This window comes from Sceloporus undulatus, chromosome 1 (genome assembly GCF_019175285.1).
Source record: "Sceloporus undulatus isolate JIND9_A2432 ecotype Alabama chromosome 1, SceUnd_v1.1, whole genome shotgun sequence".
In the NCBI taxonomy this organism is placed as follows: Eukaryota; Metazoa; Chordata; class Lepidosauria; order Squamata; family Phrynosomatidae; genus Sceloporus; species Sceloporus undulatus.
Genome location: NC_056522.1, coordinates 209,522,890 through 209,541,001, shown reverse-complemented (window position 1 = coordinate 209,541,001; position 18,112 = coordinate 209,522,890). Strand labels below are relative to the sequence as shown.

Here is an 18,112-nt window from a genome sequence, read left to right as displayed (position 1 = left end):
GGGGATGTATCATGGGAAGGTTTATTTTTATTTCCACTAAAAAAGGCTTTCCAGTTCCACACTGCTTTTGCACTTAAAAATGTATTTTAGGTGTCAGATTCTAGACTAGTTTTATCTGCTGTTATTTGTATGTTGCAAAGTTCATGGTTTCTATGCTAAACTGTAACAAGAAACACATTTACACTGGCAAAAGAGGGTTAAGTCATGCTGTGTGTTAGGTAAGATCTCTGGAAAATATCTTGATTACCACACTACATCACACAAATTCAAATTTGTGAAGGGAAATAATAGTGTAGGAGTTGAACTAATGCCTTTCTCATCTAAATATTTCTAAATAGGATACATCAGAATAAATGACAAGAGGACCTGTGAAATTGGATTTGGCTGACAAAAGTATGATCCTGCTCTCCTTTGTTGAGAAATAAGTTATACTGAAATCAATAGGACTTACCTATAAGTATTTTAAGCTGAAGTGCTACAGGTAATTTTGAATTGTGCATACCTGTTTAGAATTTGCTGTAGGTTGTTTAGTGGGCAGAAAAATTAACACTTCTGACACCAGGACAACAATCTGAATAAATAAAATACCTCACATGGTTAAGAATTATAACTACTTTTAAGTCAAAGGTACTACCATAATATAACCTGCATATTTTACAAGATTAGTGAAATAGCAAACCCTCAATATTTCCAAGAAGTTGCTGCACCAAGCCATATCTATCAAGGAGCTGATGCTATTGGCTGTTTTTGCCAGAGCAGTGCCATGATGACTTCTAGAAGCCAAGGTACCAGAACTAATGTTTACAATCCAGTGTGCCTGTTCACAGTTCCATTGGTTTCAATGTTAGAAATTCACCTTGAATTGCTTTACATTTTTTATTTATTAAAGTGGAAATGAATTAGAAACTATATAGTTTTCAGATCCTCAAAACAATTGCCATACTTATTAGTATTACTGTTCCTAACTACTGGTTTATTAACAATAAATGCTATTTATTTGACAATATTTTCATTAGTTATGATTTAATTGTTGCAGTGAATACATTACTATATTACCAAGAATAATGACCACAGGATTTACATAAATTTAACCTGTGGAATGAGGAAAAGAAAACAGTTAAAGATTTCCCATTCCTTGGATCAAACACTGATCAGAATGGAATCAAGAAAGAAGAAGACTAGGAATGGGAAGTGCAGCTATGATAGTACTAGAAAAATCCTAAAGAGTAAAGTTATACAACTGAGCACTAAAGTAGGAATCGTCCAAGCCATGGATGATTATGGATATGAGAGCTGGACAATGAAGAAAGTGAATAGAATTAAAATCAACATTTGAGATGTGATGCTGGAGAAGAGTACTGAGAGGATAGTCAAAGAGTTCTCCTACCGTGGATCAAACACTGATCAGCACAAAGACTGCAGTCAAGAAATAAAATGATTAGGATTAGGAATGGCAGTGATGAAAGAACTAGACAGGAAAGGGCTAAGTTATACAACTGAGTGTTCGGGAGAGGAGCTGTGTCCCTTACGACCACACGCAGAGTTGATGCACGTAGACAGGACGCCTAGAAGGAGGTCTGCGAAGAGCGAAGGTTCTGCAAGTCTCTGAGCTGCACAGCAAATTTCCTCCCACACACAGGCTGCAGCCTTGAGCTCCCAGCTTGAGGAAATGAATCTCTGGACAGCGAGACTTCACTCAGCACGAGGGCTTTTAATCTTTGTTGCAGAACTATTTACAAAGATTACACCAAGTATCAGACAGCCGTCTTGAATACTCACTACTATACAGACCAACAAAGTGCTTCACCAACCACCGACTACAACAACCCAACAATGGAGATAGTCATCTTCTCCTTAGATAGGTGGTCTTCTTGGAAGTCATGTGACAGTCATGCCACCAATGAAACCTGGCTGGTTTCATACCCAGTACCTTGCATCAGAACACTACTCATGATGCACTGCTGGCTGGCTTCACCTACTGTGCATGTTGCATCAGACTTCCCATGATGCACAGCTCACCAAATGCTGACTCATGTGCCTGCCACTTGAACTGTAGTAACCTCTGCTACAGTTCCGCCTAGTGGCCACATCCATGTCATTTTCCAAACCAGGGTGCCACATGGTCCTGACACTGAGCACTAAAGTTAAAATCGTCCAAGCCATTGTATTCCCCATCACCATGTATGGATGTGAGAGCTGGACAGTAAAGAAAATGGATAGGAAGGAAATCAACTCCTTTGAGATGTGGAGAAGAGTGCTGAGGATACCATGGACAGCCAAAAAGAAAGAAATGGGTCCTTAATGGGTCAAGCCTGAACTCTTGGAAGCCTAGATGACCAAATTGTCAGAATACAGCAGAGTATAACTGACAATTTCGGAAACGTGTTCACAGCCCTCAGCGAAGATGACAGCAGATGGATGTCTTCCAGGAATGAAGGAATGCAGCTACCGTCGGGAACTCTCCAGCACCACTGTAGGCTTCTGCTGATTAACGGCCAGACAAGCCAGGCTCCCGAAAGTAGTTACAGTATCTTTATTTACAGAGTGCAAACCAAACAACCAATGCTACTATACAGAACTACACAACCAACTCCTATCTCTCAACCCACAAGCAATTACTGGAAGCCCTTGAGTTTATATACACTCCAGACCATGCGGTCTCACAAACTCAGTCACTTCCTGTCCCGCACTGTAAAGTGTCCTCCTGTCCATGCAGACATATGTTTCATCATCCAGGCTTTGCTGCACGTAGGCAAGCAGAGTGACCTTGTGCCTGTGAGCATCAGCTGTGGCTAATTGGCTTTGGTCTTCTGTTGCTGGATGCTCATGGTCAGACACACACATCTAAACATTTCTCTGTTTGCTGGCTTTAACCCTTAACACCTTGAATGGGTCAAGCCTGAACTCCTGGAAGCCAAGATGACCAAATTGAGCTTCTCATACTTTAGCCACATCATGAGAAGGCATTGTTAGAAGAGACAATAATGCAAGGAAAGGTAGAAGGTAGTAGAAAGAGAGGAAAATCACACACCAGATGGATAGACACAATCAGGAAAGTCATGGACCTGAGTTTGCAGGGCCTGAGCAGAAGAGTGGAGGACAGCGGGTCTTGGGGAGGTCTCATCCACAGGGTCACCATCAGGGACATAGCCAGGATTTTAGGAAGGGGGGGTCCAGACTAAGTGTCACCATTATAATGGGGCTTGGGCGCGGCGGTGCAGCAGCACGCACCATTCATTTTTCTAATGGAAGGGGGGTCCGGACCCCAAGAACCCCCCCCCCCTTGGCGACATCCCTGTCACCATGAGTTGGGGTTGACTGGAAGGCAGCTAACAATAACAACATAGAAGCCAGATATTTCAAGTGTTGGGGAAAGGAAGAGGAAAGAAACCCCCCAGACTTAACCTTCTTGCTGAGTCCAACCAAACAGAAAGGCTCCTCAGTCCCTCTTTTGCAAGGGAGGAAACGGTGACCAGATCGTCACTGCAAAGGAGGACAAGGCACAACAAAATGGAGGACATGACTAAATTAAAAAAACACTCATAAATATAAATTTGGGCTTCTTAGTCATGCTCAAATTGAAGGATCTTTTGGAATTTCTCTTGGACAGAAAGCTGAAATAGAGGATGTGTCCTGGAAAAGGGGACATCTGGTCACCCTGACCGGGAGGAAAAGAAGAAAGGGCCACATTTACACGTAGACATAATGTAGTTTCACATCATTTTAACTGCCTGGGATTTGTAGTTTTGTGAGGCACCATCACTCTTGAGTTTATTGTTGTCTGTCTTCAAGTCATTTCCAATTCCAACTCATGGCGACTCTACTGTAGGGTTTTCTTGACAAGTTCCTTCAGAGGAGGTTTGCCATTGCTATCCTCTTGGGATGAAATGTTAAAATATTAATATATTTTACATAGAATGCCCAAACACTCTTTACAAAATAAAGGCTCAAAACACTCATAAGTATGAATTCATGCTTCTTCATCTTGCTCAGAATGGAGGCCATTTTGGAATGCCTCCTGGATAGAAAGGCTGAAATGTAGGGCATGCCCTGGAAAAGGAGGCTGCCTGGTAACCTTGAGCCCAACCATACAGAAAAATCCCTCTTTTGAGAGAGAAGGAAACCTGGGGTCCACCTCAAAATGGAGGATGTTCCAGAAAAAGGGAGGACATGACCAAAGTAAAGCTCAAAACACTTAAGAGAAATATAAATCCAGGCTTCTTTGTGGAGCTCAAAATGGAGGGCACTTTGGAATGCCTCCTGGACAGAAGGCAGAAACGTGGGACATATGCTGGAAAAGGAGGACATGTCTGGTCACTCTGAATGTAGGACATCGAAATGTAGGACACGACCAACTAAAACCATAAAAAAGCATTTAATATACAGTAAATGTAAATCCAGTCTTCTCAGTGGTGCCCAAAATGGAGGGCACTTTGGAATCCCTCCTGGGCAGAAGGAGACTGAAATGGAGGGGCAGGTCCTGGAAAAGGAGGACATATCTGGTTACCCTGAATGTAGGGCATCTCAGGGAAATGTAGGACATAACTCAATAAAACCAGGGCTGGGGAGCAGGAGGAAGAGGTTTTTACAGGAGTAGGAATAACATTAAAGAAAAAACTTACTCCAGAGTAGGACAAGGAGTAACCCCCAAAATCACCACTGCTCCATAGCCCTTAACAAAACAGTGCTCTCTATCACCGAACTAGTGCTATTCCACTTTGACTGCTCTGGCTGCCCCGTTGCATTCTGGGGCTTGTGGTCCAGCGGGGCCTAAGAGCTCTGGCTGAGAATTCTAAAACGCCCCTCTTTAAACTCCAAATCCCAGAATGCAACTGGAGGAGGCAGATGGAGGAGCAGTGAAAGTAGAATTGCAGCACTTATCGCATTATACAGTACTCTTACAAATGGGGCTAGGCCGCTTTAACTGTTCTGTCCGCCTCGTGTTGCATTTTGGGGCTTGTAGTTCAGTAAGGCTTAAGAGCTCTCTGGCTGAATATCCCAAATGCCCCTCCTTAAACTCCAAGTCCCGGAATGCAACAGGAGGAGGAGGAGGAGGAGGCCTCCAGAGCAGCGAAAGCGGCCTAGCTCGGCTTAAAAAGTGTAATGCGACAAGGCCTGGAAAAGTGCGGCCATCCGGGCACTTGGGCCTCCTTCTTCCTTTCTTGAGATGGCGGCGGGCGTCGCAGGGAAGGAGGAGGAGGACCCCCGCAGCCGCCTGTGCCCTCGCTGACTGAGGGGAAGCGGGGCGTCGCCGGCCGCCCATGGCTGGAAGGAAGGGGCGTCCCTCTCTTGCCGCCGCGGAGGCTGCTGGGACTGGGACGCCGCCGGGGAAGCGTCGTCCTCCTCCTGACAGAGAGGCAAGCGCCTGAGGCCAGGAAGGGAACCAGGGAAGCTCGCTCGTGTCTCCTCAGGAAGGAGGAGAAGGTAGGTTTGAGGCCGCCACGGAGGAGGAGGAGGAGGCTGTGGCTGGGCCCCGCTTAGGCCTCGGCCTTGCTTCCCCCTCCGCCTCCTCCACGTGGGTCCTGGAGGCTCCCGCACCCGCACGGTGGGAAGAACGCAGTCCAATACCGGTCTAAGTTGCTGCTCCGCAGTCCTGGGATTTGTAACGACCAGGAATGCGTCCACAGTGGAGAAATAACCCGGTTTGGCACCGCTTTAAGGCCTTTGTGGCTCTTTGCTACGGAATTCTGGGAGTTGGAGTTTGTTGTGGCCCCAGAGCGGAGTCAAACCAGGTTATTTCTCCACTGCGGATGCAGGGGGGGGGGTGCCGGCACCCATTCAGGCTCCCTGCCTCCCCGTGTGCCAGTTTTACCCCCGTTTAAGGTGAGGAGGCCGGGGACGAGGACCAGTCGGAGGCAGCCCCTTCTTCCCAGGGCAGCGCAGGGACTGCAGGAGGAGCACGTGGAGGGAGCAGCCCGGCCCTGGCTCTCGGCTCTCTCACGGCCTCCATTTGCCAGGACTCCGCAAGCGCCTCCCTCGGCTCTCTCTCTCTCTCTCTCTCTCTCTCTTTCTTCCCCCTCTTCCTCCCCCCGTCCCCTCTCTCCCTTTCCTTCCTTCCTTCTTTTCAATCTCTCCCTCCCTTTACTTTCTTCCTTTTTCCTTCCTTCCTTCTTTCCTCCCTTTTCTCTTTCCCTTTACCCTTCTTTCCTCTCCCTTCCCTCCCTCCCTCCTTTTCCTTCCTTCTTTTTCATCCTCTCCCTTTGCTTCCTTCCTTTTTTCTTCCTTCTTCCCTCTCTCCCTCCCTCCTGCAGTAGAGAGTGTGCAAGTGATGGTAGCCTCTCCATCACTTTGATCGGAAATGAGGACAGCAGGTACTAGAGGCTCTGTTTCAGAGGAAGGCACTGCCTAAACCACCTCCTGACTAGCCTAAGAAAACCCTATATATGAGCCAGCCTGCCATACTAGGACTTGGGAGACCAGGGTTCAGTTCCCCTCTTGGCCATGGAAAGTCACTGGGTGACTACCGTGGGCAAGTCACACTCTCTCAACCTATGGAGAAGGCAATGGTAAAACTGAGAAAATCCTATGGTGGGGATGCCTTAGGGTCACTGTAAGTCAGGATGGACCTGAAAGGACCAAACAAGAAGAAAACCTTATGAAATCCATGGGCTCCCCATAAGTACCTCTCCCTAAACTGAAAATCCCAGGATTCCATAGGATGCTGGCATGGCATTACAATTATGTAGTGTGAAGGGGCCCTTGGTTTTGAAGTGGGAAATGGGTGACACCATTTCAGACTGTTACATTTGATTATTCCTTTTGATTACATGTGGGGGAACAGTGAACTAGCCTGTGAGCTGGGGAAGTTCTGGACCACAGACAGGAAATGGGTGGCCCTCTACAGTAGTTCATACTGTACTGCACCTTCTGTCATCCCTCACCATTGATTGTATTTTCCCAGTAGGATGGAAGTTGCAGCCAAATGTCTGCATTCCCTACTTCTGTTCTAGACCAGTGCTTCTCAGTCTAAATATGCAGGGGACTGGCAACCATTATTTCCCAGTGAGCCAGGGATCAGCACTAAATTTGCCCCTATAATGGGTACAATTGTTTCTTCCTTTCCTAGAAACTTGTAAAGCACTGCCAGCCAGTGGCGAGAGGATCGGCACCAGTCCAAGGACCGCTACTTGAAGTAGCACTGTTCTAGATCACTCCTCTGGTGTGCTTGTATTTTTTAATGTTTTAAAAGTGGGTAGATATGCCTCCTAAAGCTGATTTTCTGGCCCCAGACTACCCTTTGTCTGGCAAAAGAGAGAGAGGGTTGCCTTTTCTATAAGCTTCAGGTGTAGTGATCCAGCTTACAAACAGATTGCTAGGCTTATATATGTATATGTGTGTTTATTCAGAACTAGAAGTGGAATTTCAGCCCCTTAAACAAAAAAACAAACAAGCTCCATTTATATACCACTTCATACTGCCTGAGTAGTGTCTAAGCGGTTTACAACTGTAAGCTAATTTGGCCCCAACAGTCTGGGTACTCATTTTAGCCACCTCGGAAGCATGCAAACCTGAGTCAAGCTTGAGCCCTTTAGCTGGTCTTGAACTCACAACCTTATGGTTTTGAGTGAGTGGCTGCAGTACAGGCATTTAACCACTGAGAGTGTTTTGTCATCCTTGGCAAGCCATGTGCTTTCAAAATGACCCAGGGTTGCAATACTGACACCTGGATCCCCTGAAGATGCCCAGCCCTGGTTTAAAACATAGGAGAGCTTTTCCCAAAATACTTAGCTTCCCTGCAGGCTGAAATGGATATATTTTGTCTACCTTCTACTCTAGGTTTAGTCCTATCCTAGCTTTATTTTTTTTCCTTACCAGAGGAAGAATACAGTGCTCCCTCGGGTTACGAAATTAATTCGTTCCGCCGCCGCTTTCGTAACCCGAAAAGCATTCGCAAGCCGAAATGCCATAGGCGCTAATGGGGAAAAGCCGCGATTTCGTGCGAAAAAGCGCTGAAAAGCACCAAAATTTTTTTCGTAACCCGAAATAACCTTCGTAACCCGGAACAGTTTTTTTTAATGGATTTTTTTCGTAACCCGGAAATTTCGTAAGGCGGCGCATTCGTATCCTGGGGTACCACTGTAATCACAAGTCCTTGGTTCTAAATCTGGGTTGTGGAGGAGAAATATACCATTAAATACAGTTACAAGTTTTCATCTGTTGAGATCTCATTGACTGAAGGGGGGAACAATAGCTGGAAATGAACAACTAACATGGATGTGCTCCTTTTCCCATATTTGGTGACCAGAGAGTTTTTCTGGCAAGTTTCTTCAGAGGGAATTTGCCACTGCCATCCTCTGATGCTGAGTGTGTGTGACTTGCACAAGGTCACCCAGCGGGTTTCATGGCACAGTAGAGATTCATACCATGCTCTCCTGAGTTGTAGTCCAACACTCAAACCACTAGACCACGCTGGCGCAGATGCCCAAATAGTAGCTGGCATCTGGGGTGCTTTTGCTTGGATTTCGATAGTGTGCCACCTGTGTCCAAGGTCAGAACAAGCCATATTAATATGTTTTAGATAATCCAGTATGGAACTTGCTCTGCATAGGCGAAACTTTGAGAAATGTTTCAAAATTTCATTACATCCTGAGTGTGACAGCAAGATATTTGTGGGCCTACATGCACATGGTATTGTATTAAATGTACTCTGCAATCTAGTTTGGTTGACAATTTGTTTCCATGTGCAATTAAAAGCCTTGGATATTATCTTGAAACCCTTAGTGACTTTGGTCCAGGATACTCTTCTTGTATGATCCCACCTATCCTGCAACATATTAGCGGCCTTCCTGTCGAGTCCTTTGCTATTTGTTTACAGTATTTTATTTATTTTGAGTATTTATGCCCTGCTCTTCAGCCACAAAGGCCCTCAGAGTGGCTTATAGCTATGACATAATTGTTCAGAATGAGATAAAAGGTGATCTCAGCATCATAATCAAATTGTGGAATACATTGCTGTACTTTATCTACCCTTGTCCCATGTGTGTTGCTGACCGATTGATTCAAACATTCTTTTTCCAGCAAGCATTTCTTGTGCAGAAGGTCATGAAATTTAGAATGTGGATTAGCTGAGCCTGTTTCCCCCTTTCCTTGCTTTTTTATGGGATTGATTTGAGGGATTACAGATATTGGGCAAATGGGTATAAGTTTTCAAAATACGTACTCTTCTAAAAATCAATGTTCCATAATTCAGTAGTGGTACCATTGTTATGAAAAGTGGATTTAACCATTTAAATTTCCAGTATTGGTTAATGGTACTCTTGATTACAGGTGGAGAAAATGGCTGAAAATGGAAACAGTGAAAGTATGTCTGACTTGGAAAGGAAAATGTGCCAGCAAATTGAGGTATGAATATTCCTGGAAAATACAGCATTAATACAGAATACTCTACAGGAGCCTTCTCCCCAGCAGCATCTTCCATATGTGTTGAACTATTAAGCATCAACCAGCATGGCTATACTGGCTGGAAATTGCAGTCTTTGTAGTGCAACACATCTGGAGGGTGCCAGGTTAGAGAAGAATGGTCTATGGACTGTAACCTTTTTTTATAATTATACTTCTAAAGCAGTGATTCTTGAAACTGTGGAGCAGAACTCCTGGGAGTGGAGTTAGAGTTGCTGAAGGGGGGTGCAAAACGTGGAGGTCCTGATTCTCCCGTTCTCCTCCCCTTCCCAAACTTTTTCTGCCCTGGAGGGGAAGAGAAAGGTGAGGGAGGCATTTGGCATAGCCGCCTCTGTGTGAGGAAGGAGGAGTAGGGACCCATTGTAAGCTGCCACTTCTTCCCCCACCTATCCTGTCACTTTTTGGGACAAGATATGTCTGTAGCTTCAACCAGTGCAGTTAGTCCAGTGTGCTCTAGGTACATGGTAGATTAAAGAGCTAGTATCTACTATGGCTCTTGGCAGGAGTGGGAAGTAGCACTTCTTGCTTGAGGCTGCTGCCATCACCTGCTTCTGGCTGGGCCTCCTTGGATGCAGAGGAGAAGTGGCCATGGTGGCTCTGCTCCTGAATGAATGGCATATCAGACCAGCCAGCCAAAGACGAGTTCAAGTGCACTGCTTCTTGCTAACTGCTGGAGGGTTAACTCTAACCCTTTACCACATGGGCAGGGAGGGACATGATGTCCTCATGTCATTATAAAGGGGGTAACAGGGATAAAATGTTTGAGAGCCACTGTTCTAGAGTACTTACAATGGGTTTCCAATAAAATTCCCCCAAACTGTCTTATTCCTTTGAGGTTGTAATCAAGTGTTATACTTTCTCTGCTTCAAATCCCTATTTACAAGGCAGAAGAGACAGTAGATTCCCCCTCCTCCCCCGTGCTTTTGCTTGATGAATACAAGGACCTATAGGCTTGCAGAACAGATTTTTTTATGAATGGAGTGAACATGCTGGATATGGAACTATCAAAATCTGTTTGTTCTTGTGTATTGTCAATATTGCCATGCTTGCAAGATGCGGAAGGAAAAGAACCAGAATTAGAATGGGAGTTAAAATGCTATAAAGTAAAATAAAAAACAAATAGAAACAAATATTTAAAGTCCCATCGTTCAATATAAATGTTTAAACAGACTAAACTTTTGACCTGAAATGTGAAAGGCCTAAATTCTCCTCAGAAGAGAAAAAAGATATTCCATCATCTACAGCAGTGGTGCTCAACCTTTCTAATGCTGCGACCCTTTAATACAGTTCCTCATGTTGTGGTGACCCCCCAACCATACAGTTGTTTTCATTGCTACATGCAAATTCTGTTGGTCTTAGTTGATCCCTGTGAAAGGGTCGTTCAATCCCCAAAGGGGTCCCGACCCACAGGTTGGGAACTACTGATCTACAGAAACAAAAGTGTGATCTGATCTGCCTTCAAGAAACCCACATTAAAGATAGAAACAAGAAATGTTTTTTAAAAAATCAAAAATTGGGAAATGAATATATCTTGGCAGCTAAAAATAAGTAAAAATAAAAATAATAAAAGAGGAGTTGTGATATATGTTCATTCCAGACTGACAGCTAGAGCTCAGAAATGATCCAAATGGTAGATACATAATACAGTGTGCCTGCATTACACATGGGCGCACCTTATGCAGCTTCCAGCATACGCTGGAAGTTGTGCCAGAAGAAATGGCGTAGTGTGCCGGAAAGAGTAATGACATGTGTGCCTGTGGCGTGTGCCGCTGTGCTGGAAAGTGTAATGGTGTGTGTGGGTGTGATCCCCCATGTAAGAAAAGGTACTACAGTGTGCCAGCATCATACGCGGGCGCATTATATGCTGCTTTCTTCTGGCACCATGCTCTGGAAGAAACAATGGTGTGTGTGACCATGGTGCGCGAGCACTACCACCACCGTGTACTGCTGTGAACACGAGCCCCATTACTTGTAATGGGGCCCGAGCATACGCGTTTTTTGTTTTATGTGGGGGGTGTCCAGAACGGATCCCCGCGTAAAACAAGGGTACACTGTACTGTAATTGAATTAAATTGTGAATTAGGAAAATTATTAATTATTGGAGTTCATGCACCCTCAGATAATAAAAGTAAATTCATAAGAAACTCTTACAAGAAATAGAAGTATTAAATTACGATTCAATAATAGTGATGGGCGACTGGAATGGTGTCATCAATCCAGAGTTAGACAGACTATCAAAAAAGAAAATCAATATAAACCAAGGAAAACTATCAGGAAGTTTTTTTTGAAATGACAGATAGGATAGGATTAAAAGATACATGGAGAATTAAATACAGCATGCCTGCTCCATACGTGGACGCACAATACTCAGCTTCCACTTTATGTGGAGCCGCGCTGCAATATATTGAATGGTGCGTGCTATGCCACCACAAGCCCCATTCTATTGAATGGGGCTCCAGTTTACGTGGTATTTGCCTTACTCGGGGAGGGGGGGATCTGGAAAAGATACCCGCGTGAGGCAAGGCTCTACTGTATGACAAATGTAGAGACTATATTTTTTTCTCGAATAGTCACAACTCCTGGGCCAGATATTATATATTTTTAATCTCCCCTCAATTTATTAATCAAATAGACAACATAATTCACCCAATGATTTGGTCGGATCACAATCCAGTCTCGATGATCTGAAACGGCTATAGGTCTTACAGGTGGCAACTAAATGATCTTCTTTTAAGAAATGAAACAATTGTTGAAGAGACAAAACCCCCACCCCCCAAAAACCCCAACTAAACCTTTTTTTCACAGAAAACTTAGACAAGGAGATAGCTACAAACATAGTCTGGGACACAGCTAAAGCCTTCATAAGAGTCTTATTTTAATAATAAAAGCTCTGAAATTAAAAAAAGAAAAATTAAAAAAATTAGGAGGAGAAATTAAAAAATGAGAAGAGTTGAAATTAAATTCAAACAACGAGGAAATATCAAAAGATGTTAAAAGCCTGCAGAAACAGATATCATTAATTACAATTCAAGAGATAGAGGAAAAAATGAAATACACTAAGTAAAAAATTATTGAGTTGGCAAACAAACCGAGGAAATATCTAGCGTATAAATTAAAAAAGGAAAAAGAGAAGAAACTTATAAACCAGTTAAAGCAAAACAATAAAATATATACTAACCAAAATTCAATAAAAGAGATTTTCTTTAAATATTTCGCAAATTTATCTAAAGAAACAGAAATCAAAGAGGGAAAGATTATAAACTACTTAGAGAAACAAGATATCAACATATTATCAGAGGAACAGAAAGAAAATCTCAATAAACCAGTAACATCAGAAGAAATCTTAAAATCGATTCACAGAATGAAATTAGGGAAATCACCTGGCCCCGACGGTTTCAGTGCCAAATTCTATAAGGCCTTTAAAGATCAAATTGTATTACCACTTCACAGAGTAATGAATGAAATATTGAAAGCGGGAAACCCAAAAACATGGTCTCAAGCTAACATAATTTTAATTCCTGAAGAAAACAAATGATTTAGACCCGAAGAATTATAGGCCAGTTTCACTTTTAAATTGTGACTACAAGATATTTGCGAGTATAATGGCAGAGCGATTGAAAAATCTCTAATGGGACTCATGAAAATCAGGCAGGGTTTTTACCGCAAAGACAAATTAAACACAACATCAAAAATTTATTAAATCTGATTGAGTACCACAGAAAACACAGATAAAAAATAGCACTAGTCCTTTATTGATGCCAAAAAAGCATTCAACAAAATGAATTGGAATTTCATGGTAAAAATTTTGAGAAAATGGATATTGGATTAAATTTCAAAAATTGGATGGAAAACATTTACAAAAATCAAGAAGCTACTTTGATAGTGGAGAAACATCTAAAAGTTAAAAAGTCCAAAAGGGAGGGAGGCAAGGCTGTCCGTTACCCCCGCTGCTATTCATCACAACACTGGAAATTTTGGATAGTGCGATCCGGGAAAATCCAAAGATTGAAGGAGTAAAAATTAAAAATATGGAGTATAAACTGAGAACTTTTGCTGACGATGTGATGATTTCCCTAGCTAATCCAACAGAAAATATTGATGAACTATTGGCAACAATTAAAAAGTATAGTGAGGTTTCAGGATTGCAAATAAGGAGAAAACAACAATGCTATTAATGAATTTAACAAAAGAAGACCAACAAGTTTTGAATAATAAGACAAATTTTCAAATTGTGAAAAAGAACTATTTGGGAATCACGATAACTACAAAAATTTGGATTTATTTAAAAACAACTATTTGGTTAAATGGCAAGAAATAAAGAAAGATTTAGAAAAATGGGAAACATTAGCCTTATCCTGGCTTGGTAAATTATCGCCCATTCAAATGAATATACTAGCCAAAATGATTTTCTTATTTCAGAACCTTCCAATGATCATGAATGATATCCCATTTCATAATTAGCATCGAGACATCTCGAAATTCCTGTGGTCAGGCAAAAAGCCTAGAGTCAAATTTAAATTAATGCATGATGCAATAAATAGAGGAGGTTTGGTTTTACCAAATTTAAAAATCTACTACTATTTGAGCTATAGATTGGATTATGGAATGGATCAAATTGGAGAACAAAAGCATGCTTCAATTGGAGGGCCTGGATAACAGATTCGGTTGGCACAGATACTTATTTTATGACAAACTGAAAGTAAATAGAGATTTTAACGATCATTATATAAGAAAAGCTCTGCTACAAATTTGTCTAAAGTTAAAACCAAGATTATGCAGTCGTATACCGAAATGGGCATCCATAAATTAAGCACTCTTTAATAGAGTACAGTTAGATACAAAGAAATAGGTTATATATGAAGATTTACTAGAAGGAAATCAAAAAAGATATAAAATTAAAAACTCAAGATCAGTTTTCAGTGAAAGGCTTCAATTGCCCATGGTTTACTTACTATCAGATTAGAGAACATTTTTTTGTTAGACTTGAGATCAAACAATATCAGAGACCCAGAGCCTGAATTTGAAAAAATAGTCAAATCCAATAACAAACATTGAATGAGAAAATTTTACAATTTGCTGTTAAAATATGACATGGAAGAAGAGCTAATCAAACCGCAAATGTTAAAATGGGCCAGAGATCTTGGCCAAAGTATGCATCTTGATCAGTGGGAAAAAACTTTGACCAAATGACTGAAAAATACATTAAGTTACAATATAAAACAATTTTTTTTAATGAGATGTTATATCGGTGGTATATCACCCTGCACAAATTGGGAAAAATACATAAAAATGGAAATGATAGATGTTGGAAATGCGACAAAGAATCGGGCACATTTTATCATGTTTGGTGGAAATGTAATTATGCAAAGAATTATTTGAAAGAAATTCATAAAACAATAGAAGAAATATTAGAAACAAATATACTTCATGATCCAAAGAGGTACATTTATTAAATATAAATTCAGGGGAAACATTAGAAAACAAACATAGTAGATTAATTTTCTACATGACCTCAGCAGCTAGAATGACATATGCAACTAAGTGGAGAGAAAAAAGATCCCATACACAAAGGATTGAAAGTTTGTGATTTAATGGGAGTAGACAAATTGACGCAGATATTACCAAAAAAGATCTTTTGACAATTTCAAAAAAGATTGGTACCCTTTGATTAAATATTTACAACCGAATTGGGGCTAAAGTTGGTTAATAGATTTGGAATGAATTCAAAATTTATAACTTAAAATATACAATTTACAAATAAGTGAGGTATGATACACCACCAAAAGTCTCATAATCAGAAGATTGGTTTCTTCTTGTGGTTAATATATCTACTATATATGGTAATGGTATTTTTGGGTTACTATACAATTGGGGAGAAAAAAAAATCAAAGCTCTAATTCACAAAGTTTATTTATCTGAGTGGAAGATCTGCAACGTTTAATGTATGTTTGTGTGTGTGTGTGTGTGTGTGTGTGTGTGTGTGTGTATGTTGGACAAGTTTGTATGTGTGATTGACATTTTGTGTCATGGTATTGTTAAGTTTTACAGTGCGCCCGTGCCATATGTGGGCACAATATACACGGTTTTCAGCTTACGCTGAAGCTGCGCTGCCATACAATGAATGGCATTATATTCAGTGGGGCTCAAGCATATGTGTTATTCGCCTTATGTGGGGGGTCCAGAACGGATTCCCTGCGTAAGGTGAGGGTCCACTGTATATGTTCTTTTTTAATCAATAAAATTTTTATTTTTAATAAAATTACCGTGCTACTAATTTACTGGCCTCAATCTTTACCAAATACCTTCAAATATAAAATTCTTGGGACTAAGAACACTACTTTATGGAGTTTTGAAATGTTTGTAGAAAACTGGTTTTTACTTGTGTATATGACATGTACGTTAAATGCAGATAAAAGACCAAGAAATGGTTTTAATAGTTAAGCAGATAGAAAATGGCAAGTGAAGTACGGGATGTTGCCATCTTAGTTCTAATGTTTATATTCTAATTTGTATCATAGTACTACTTTGGTGATCACAACTTGCCACGGGACAAATTTCTCCAGGAGCAGCTCAAACTGGATGATGGCTGGGTCACTTTAGAAACACTAATCAAATTCAACAGGTAAATCTAAAGCCCAAATTGTGAACTCATACCTTTGTTGGACAAAAAAAAAAAAAAGCTTGGTAAATCTACATTTCAAATTGGATTTATTTCCAATTCTATCAGAAAAATGTTGACCATTTTTGTTTATTAAACATGCATTCCAATTGTCTGTGACAACAAAACCTTATCTGTTATATCATATCTTCATGTTCATTACTGTATGGGAGCACAGTCTACAGTTGTCCCTCCACATTCGCTAGGGTTAGGGGAACAAGACCCCTGTGAATATGGAAAAACTGCAAATAACAAAAACATGTTTTTTACCTGAGAGGACACCTCTCTAGGAATCTCTAGGTCCTCCAGTGCAACTCTGTGGTCAATGTCCAACATACACTGACCATAGAATGGCACTGGAGTAGCTACAAATGGTCTTTCAGTGCAACTTTTAGTTAAAGTTGACCACAGAGTTGCACTGGAGGACCTAGACAGTCCTAGAGAGAACATATTAATAAAATCTGTGAATAATCAAATCCGCAAATATCAAATCTGCAAATATGGAGGGATGACTGTAGTTGCAGTCCCTGTGTTTTTTGCTTCTACAGAATTTAGTTCTGCTTAGGGAAATAATTGTGGGATCAAGGCTTTCTGATTTGGCTTTCTGTATCAGACTGTGAAAACACCAAGGCCAGGATCTCTGTTGGATGTTAGTGCTTCCTTCAGAACCATTGATCTCCCCTCTACCTCGCAAACTAGAAGCCTCTTTTAGAGGATTGTGAAACTCACAGGGGCAGGTTATTAACACCACAGAGGGTGGAAAGGGGATGTGGAAGCAACATTTGATTCGACTGGTGCAGGGGATCCAAATCTGTGTTCAGAAACTTGTCCTGTGTGAGAATACTTAATATTTGTGTGCTCAGAATTTCCTAGAAGCAGGGACTTTTCATTGTTTAGCAGAAAGTGTCTATCCATGGCATAGAAAGTAAATGTCCATGTTCGACTGTCTCAAATATTTATCTGTATTTAAATGACCATTGAGTCATATTTTTAAGCTTGATGCCAAGGACACAAATTGTTTATATAAGAGAATGGCTATAAGTGAAGGGCTTTAATTCAGAGGGTAGATCCTTAAGGAAGTTCATGAAAGTAGAAGAAAAGCTTTTTGTCTTCTCAACAAATTTCCCACCCCCTTTCAAGCTTCTTTGAGAGGTGGGTGCTCATAAATAATATGGGATGGCGTAGAGAGGGCTACTGGGGGAGGGAACAGTCATCAAATTTTTGGTAAGTAGGTGACTGGAGAAAGGAGGAGGAGGTAGAAAAGGTTGCCTCTACAAACCGTGGAAAGATTTTAGTGTATCTTTTCCAAGCCCAAGCTGTTTAAAGTGGGTTATTGTTTGTTTTAAGAAACTGAATCATTTTCATTCTGTGTTTATATTTCATTCTGATAACACTTTCAGACAGACATTCTTTCTTGATCCATTTTGCTACTTTCTTTTTTAGGTTAAATCGTCTTACAAAAGACTTTAATGTAATAGTTGGCGCATTAAAAAAATCAAGGAATGAACTTCTGGAAGTTAGTGAAGATAACACTAAAATCCGAAGGTCTCCAAACAAACCATTGCCTGAAGTAACTGAACAATATAAGGATGCAATTAAAAGCAGATCTGTGTATATTGTAAGTGAAAATTAGATATCCTGTTGCAGTGTATTTCAAACATTCTGTCTTTATGGATATTTGTTGCACATGACACTTTTCTGCTAGTGCCATTTTTCTCTTAGTGCATGTCACCAAGTTTATGTGTGATATATCTGCTTCATGTAAGATCAGGGCTGTTGCATATCCTTGTTCTCCTCTGTCAGTTGAAAATGTATCTCCCTGTCCTTCCAGAAAATTACCTGGCTCCTCATCGGATACAACTAGTGATGCTGGACAAGTTGTGTTTCAGCAAAGACCCCGATAAGCTTTCAGAAAATCCAAGTTTCTTAAAATCCCAAATATGAAAATTATTGTTACAGTCTTAACAATGACTGGGCTTATGTACTTGAAATCTCTTTCTTGATACCTGCTGGTAGCTCTCTCTTTGCCTTGCAATAATGTTCATAAGCAGTTAC

The 18,112-nt window shown here is 41.1% G+C and overlaps 1 protein-coding gene across 2 annotated transcripts in view; it reads left to right on the top strand.

Annotated features, from left to right (window-relative positions):
• The first annotated feature begins 5,057 nt into the window (after nucleotides 1-5,057).
• Nucleotides 5,058-18,112, top strand: part of SSB (small RNA binding exonuclease protection factor La) — a 24,085-nt gene continuing 11,030 nt past the window's right edge. The window contains exons 1-4 of one of the 2 annotated variants that reach the window (XM_042441458.1): nucleotides 5,058-5,357; nucleotides 9,268-9,342; nucleotides 15,918-16,021; nucleotides 17,501-17,675. In XM_042441458.1, the coding sequence (XP_042297392.1) occupies nucleotides 5,262-5,357; nucleotides 9,268-9,342; nucleotides 15,918-16,021; nucleotides 17,501-17,675 (450 nt within the window). In that variant the 5' untranslated portion in view covers nucleotides 5,058-5,261. Of the gene's footprint in view, nucleotides 5,425-9,267; nucleotides 9,343-15,917; nucleotides 16,022-17,500; nucleotides 17,676-18,112 lie in introns of both variants that reach the window. The other variant, XM_042441466.1, reaches the window with a different exon arrangement.